Source organism: Zonotrichia leucophrys, unplaced genomic scaffold (genome assembly GCF_028769735.1).
Source record: "Zonotrichia leucophrys gambelii isolate GWCS_2022_RI unplaced genomic scaffold, RI_Zleu_2.0 Scaffold_220_83534, whole genome shotgun sequence".
Taxonomy (NCBI): Eukaryota; Metazoa; Chordata; class Aves; order Passeriformes; family Passerellidae; genus Zonotrichia; species Zonotrichia leucophrys.
In genome coordinates, this window is record NW_026992425.1 from 1 (window position 1) to 6,221 (window position 6,221).

The 6,221-nt window shown below is 52.5% G+C and overlaps 1 protein-coding gene across 1 annotated transcript; it reads left to right on the forward strand.

The window, feature by feature from the left end:
* Nucleotides 1-145: 145 nt before the first annotated feature.
* Nucleotides 146-5,708, forward strand: LOC135461205 (fibroblast growth factor 11-like). The gene is made up of 4 exons (XM_064738198.1): nt 146-273; nt 1,212-1,315; nt 2,192-2,390; nt 4,669-5,708. Exons 1-4 carry the CDS (start codon nt 222-224, stop codon nt 4,785-4,787), a joined length of 474 nt encoding a protein of 157 aa, XP_064594268.1. The 5' UTR covers nt 146-221; the 3' UTR covers nt 4,788-5,708.
* The last annotated feature ends 513 nt before the right edge of the window (nt 5,709-6,221 follow it).

The window sequence follows — 6,221 nt, forward strand, 5'->3', positions numbered from 1 at the left end:
GGGGTGGTTTTCTGTGGGTTTTTTTGTGTTTTTTGGGGCGGTTTTCTGGATGGTTTTTGGGGCGATTTTCGGGGTTTTCAGGGTGGGTTTTTTTGGGCTTTCTGGGGTTTTTTTGGGGGGATTTTTGGGGTATTTGGTGCCGATTTCGGGGTGATTTTGCAGAACCGCAGCTCCGCGGGGCCATCGCGCGGCTCCGGGGCGGCCACGGGCACTTCCTGCACATGGGCCCGGACGGGCGGCTGGACGGCACCTGCGAGGAGGCGGGGCCGGGCAGTGAGTGGGCGGGCCTGGGAAAAAGGGCGGGGCCTGGGCCAGGGGGCGGGGCCGGACGGGCGGCTGGACGGCACCTGCGAGGAGGCGGGGCCGGGCAGTGAGTGGGCGGGGCCTGGGGCAGGGGGCGGGGCCTGGGGCAGGGGGCGGGGCCTGGGGCAGGGGGCGGGCCCGGACGGGCGGCTGGACGGCACCTGCGAGGAGGCGGGGCCGGGCAGTGAGTGGGCGGGGCCTGGGCCAGGGGGCGGGGCTTGGGCAGGGGGCGGGGCCAGACGGGCGGCTGGGCGGCACCTGCGAGGAGGCGGGGCCGGGCAGTGAGTGGGCGGGGCCTGGGGCAGGGGGCGGGGCCGGACGGGCGGCTGGACGGCACCTGCGAGGAGGCGGGGCCGGGCAGTGAGTGGGCGGGGCTTCTGGCAAGGGGAGGGACCTGGCAGTGAGTGGGCGTGGCCTTTGAGAGGGGCGGGCCCCTGCCAATCACCGGACGTAGTCTCAAAGAGGGGCGGGGCCTGTCAATGACTGGGCGGGGCTTTTCTGGCTATTATGGTTTTTTACCGGTCCACACCAGTTCATAGCATTTTTTACTGGTCTTTACTGGTTTTGGGTGGTTTTCCCCCAATTTCCAGCCCTGTTTAACCTGATCCCAGCCAGGCCCCGCGCAGTCACCACTGGGGGTTACTGGGATGAACTGGGATGAACTGGTCCCTGGTTTACACTGGTCCATACTGGTTTTTAACTGGTTTTTACTGATTTTTGCTGTTTTTCCCCCATTCCCAGCCCTGTTTAACCTGATCCCAGCCAGGCCCCGCGCAGTCACCACTGGGGGTTACTGGGATGAACTGGGAGGAACTGGGGGTTGCTGTCAGTGGTCACTGGTTTACACTGGTCCATACTGGTTTTTATCTGGTTTTTACTGATTTTTGCTGTTTTTCCCCCATTCCCAGCGCTGTTTAACCTGATCCCGGTCGGGCTCCGCGTCGTCGCCATCCAGGGCACGCGCGCCGGGCGTTACGTGGCCATGAACGGGGCCGGCGTCGTCTACGCCTCCGTGAGTGACCCAAAACACCCCAAATGCGCCCCAAAATCCCCTAAATCCCCAAATCACACCCCAAAATCACCTAAAACCCACGCCCCTCAAAATCTGACAGAAAATCCACCCCAAAAACCACCAATACACCCCAAAATCCCCAAATTACACCTCAAAATCCGTGCGGAAATCCCTAAATCCATCCCAAAATTCACTCCGAAATCCTCAAAATCCACCTCAAAAACCCCAAAATCCCCCCCAAAAAAACCCCAAATCCTCCCCAAAATCCATCCTAGAATCCCCCAAAATGCCCAGGTGTGCTCAGGGGTATCTCAGGTGTGCCCAGGTGCCCCCAGGTGTGTTCCAGGTGTATCCAGGTTCATCCAGGTGTATCCCAGGTGTATCTCAGGTACACCCAGGTAACCCCAGGTGTATCCCAGGTGTATCCAGGTTAATCCAGGTGTGTTCAGGTGTATCTCAGGTACACCCAGGTGTGCCCCCAGGTAACCCCAGGTGTGTTGCAGGTGCATTTCACACCCAAGTGCCGCTTCAAGGAGTGCCCTGGGTGTGTCCAGGTTCATCCAGGTGTGCTCAGGTGTGCCCCAGGTAACCCCAGGTGTATCCAGGTTCATCCAGGTGTATCCCAGGTGTATCTCAGGTGTGCCCAGGTGTGCCCCAGGTTAATCTAGGTGTGCTCAGGTGCCCCCAGGTTAACCCAGGTGTATCCCAGGTGCCCCCAGGTGACCGCAGGTGTGCTCAGGTGTATCCCAGGTGCCCCCAGGTAACCCCAGGTGTATCCCAGGTGTATCTCAGGTAACCCCAGGTTAACCCAGGTGTAACTCAGGTGCCCCCAGGTGTATCCCAGGTGCCCCCAGGTGACCCCAGGTGCGTTTCCAGGTGCACTTCACGCCCGAGTGCCGCTTCAAGGAGTGCGTGTTCGAGAATTACCACGTGCTCTACGCCTCGGCCCTGTACCGGCAGCGCCGCTCGGGCCGCGCGTGGTACCTGGGGCTGGACCGGCACGGGCGCCCCATGGCGGGGCCACGGGTCAGGAAGGACAAGGCAGCGGCGCATTTCCTGCCCCAGCTGCTCGAGGGTGAGTCAAACACCCAAAAATCCCTGATTTACACACAAAAATTGGGGTTAGAAACACAAAAATTGGGATTTATAACCCAAAATCCCCCTGGGAGTGACCCCGTGGTCAGCAAGGACGAGGCAGTTGCGCATTTCCTGCCCCAGCTGCTCGAGGGTGAGTCAAACACCCCAAAATCCCTGATTTACACCCAAAAATTGGGGTTAGAAATGAAAATATTGGGGTTAGAAACACAAAAATTGGGATTTATAACCCAAAATCTCCCCTGGGAGTGACCCCGTGGTCAGCAAGGACGAGGCAGCCGCGCATTTCCTGCCCCAGCTGCTCGAGGGTGAGTCAAACACCCAAAAATTGGGGTTAGAAACACAAAAATTTGGGTTAGAAACACAAAAGTTGGAGTTAGAAACACAAAAATTGGGATTTGGAACGCAAAAATTGGGATTTATAACCCAAAATCCCCCTGGGAGTGACCCATGGTCAGCAAGGACAAGGCAGCCGCGCATTTCCTGCCCCAACTTCTCGAGGATGAGTGAAATACCCCAAAATCCCTGATTTACACCCAAAAATTGGGGTTAGAAACACAAAAGTTGGGGTTAGAAATACAAAAATTGGGGTTAGAAATGAAAATATTTGGGTTAGAAACACAAAAACCCCCATTGGTACCTGGGGCTGGACCAGCTGCTCGAGGGTGAGTCAAACAAACACCCAAAAAATCCCTGAATGACACACAAAAATTGGGATTAGAAACATAAAAGTTGGGGTTAGAAACACAAAAATTGGGATTTATAACCCAAAATCCCCCTGGGAGTGACCCCGTGCTCAGCAAGGACGAGGCAGCCGCGCATTTCCTGCCCCAGCTGCTCGAGGGTGAGTGAAATACCCAAAAATTGGGGTTTTGCACCCAAAAATTGGGGTTAGAAACACAAAAACCCCCCGGGTACCTGGGGCTGGACCGGCACGGGCGCCCCATGGCGGGCCCCAGGGTCAGGAAGGACAAGGCAGCGGCGCATTTCCTGCCCCAGCTGCTCGAGGGTGAGTGAAATACCCCAAAATCCCTGATTTACACCCAAAAATTGGGGTTAGAAATGAAAATATTTGGGTTAGAAACACAAAAACCCCCATTGGTACCTGGGGCTGGACCAGCTGCTCGAGGGTGAGTCAAACAAACACCCAAAAAATCCCTGATTTACACCCAAAAATTGGGTTAGAAATGAAAATATTGGGGTTAGAAACACAAAAATTGGATTTGGAACGCAAAATTGGATTGGAACGCAAAAATTGGGATTTATAACCCAAAATTCCCCCTGGGAGTGACCCCGTGGTCAGCAAGGACGAGGCAGCGGCGCATTTCCTGCCCCAGCTGCTCGAGGATGAGTGAAACACCCAAAAATCTGTGATTTTAACCCAAAATTTGGGGAATAGAAATAAAAAGTTGGGGTTTAGAACACAAACATTGGGGTTAGAAACACAAAAATTGGGATTTATAACCCAAATTCCCCCTGGGAGTGACCCCATGCTCAGCAAGGACGAGGCAGCCGCGCATTTCCTGCTCAAAGGGGAGTGAAAACCACAAAAAGTTAGAATTTTAACCCAAAAATTGAGGTTTGGAAACCAAAATTGGGATTTAGACCCTGAAATTTGGGATTTGGACCCCGAAATTTGGGATAAAACAATGAAATTTGGGGGGGAATTTGGGTGAAATTTGAGAGGAATTTGTGTGCAACTTTTGTTAAATTTGAGCAAAGTTCGGATGAAATTTGTGTGAAATTTGTGCAAAATTTGAGTGAATTTTTTTGTTAAATCTTGTGGAATATGTGCAATGTTTGAGTGAAGCTTCAGCGACATTTTGGTGAAATTTGGAGGAAATTTTCACGACACTCGCGCAGGACTTGACTGAAATCTGAGTGAAAATGGTGCGAAATTTGTTCGGATTTTTTTGGTGAATTTTGAGTGAAATCTGAGCGAACGTTTGGTGAAATTTGAGTGAAATTTGAGTGAAATTTGAGTGAAATTTGAGTGAAATTTGTGCAAACTTTTGGTGAAATATGAGTGAATTTTGAGTGAAATCTGAGCGAACTTTTGGTGAAATTTGAGTGAAATTTGAGTGAATTTTGAGTGAAATTTGTGCAAAATTTTGGTGAATTTTGGTGGAATTTACGCAGAATTTTGGGGACCTGGGGTCTCCCTCCCGCCCCTGTTGGGGGAGGGGTCGGGGTGACCCCGGGTGACCCCGGTGACCCCGGTGACCCCTGGTGACCCCGGTGACCCCGTGTGACCCCAGTGGCGCTGTACCGGGAGCCGTCCCTGCACGAGGTCGAGGAGCCCCCGGGGACCCCTCCCCCACCGGAGACCCCGCCCCCTCCGCCCGGGACCCCGCCCCCTCCGCCCGGTGACCTCTGACCTCTGGGAGCCGTGACCTCGGCGACCTCTGTGACCTCTGACCTCGGAGCCTGAACGGACGCCTGCACTGAGACCCCCGGGGGGGCAAAAAAACGGCAAAAAAACCCCAAAAAAACCCCAAAAATCTGCAAAGGAAATCCCGAAAATTCACCGAGAAAACGCCAAAAATCCGCGGAAAAAATGAAAAAAATTCCCTGCGGAAAAAAAGCCAGGAATCCAAGAAGATAATCCCAGAAATCCACGGAAAAATAACAAAAAATCCTCTGGAAAAAAATCACAAAAATCCACGAAGAAAACCCAAAAAATCTCGGGGAAAAAAAAAAAGAAAAAATCTCTCTGGAAAAAGACCAAAAATCCAAGAAGGAAATCCCAAAAATCCATTGAAAAAAACCACCAAAAATCCACGGAAAAAACCCCAAAATCTCTCTTGAAAAATCCCAAAATTACATGGAGAAGATCCCAAATATTCCTCCTGAGAAACTCAAAATATTCCTCCCAAAAAACCCCCCAAAATACCCGAAAAAACCCCAAATATCCTTTGCGAAAAATCCCAAAAATCCCCGAAAAAAACCCCCAAAAAAATCCCCCAAAACATCCCCAAAAATGCCCCCCAAACCCCTGCACTGAGACCCCCTGGGGGACCCCAAAATCCCCCAAAAATCCCCAAAATTTTCCCAAAATTCCCAAAATTTCCCCCCTGGCCATGTGGGGACCCGAGCCCCCCCACAAGCCACGCCCCATTCCCATGACCACGCCCCCTCACTCAAAGCCACGCCCCTTTTCTACGACCCCACACTGTGCAAGCCCCGCCCCCTCAGAGCAATAAAGCCCCGCCCCTCTCGGCGAGGCCACGCCCCCTTCCCCTGTGCATGATTGACACCTCCGCGCGCGGCCTGGCCCCGCCCCCTCAATAAAAACCAGTTTGTACCAGTTCGGACCAGTCTGGGCCTGGGGAGGGGGGGCAAAATTTGGGGAGAAATTGGGGGATTTTGGGGCTTTTATTTGGGTTTTATTTTTGGGTTAAATTTTGGGGCAATTTGGGCCAATTTTGGGTTCATTTGGGTCAACTTTTGGGGCCTTGGTTGGTACAATTGGGTCAGTTTGGTCAGATGTGGGGATTTTGTGTCAATTTTGGGGTCCTGAGTTCAATTTTGGGTCAATTTGGGAAAACTTGGGGAATTCGATCAATTTGGGTCAATTTGGATCATTTGAGTCAATTTTGGGGTTGGTCAATTTGGTCAGTTTGGTGGGTTTTGGTCATTTGGCCAATTTAAAACTTTTGGGACTATTTGGTGGTTTGAGTCAATTTTGGTCATTTTGGGTGGGGGAGTGGAATTTGGGAGTGGGGGGGCAAATTTTGGGTTTGGTGAATTTTGGTCATTTTGGTCTAAATTCAATTTTGGGGGTCCCGAGTTCCATTTTTGGGGTTTTGGG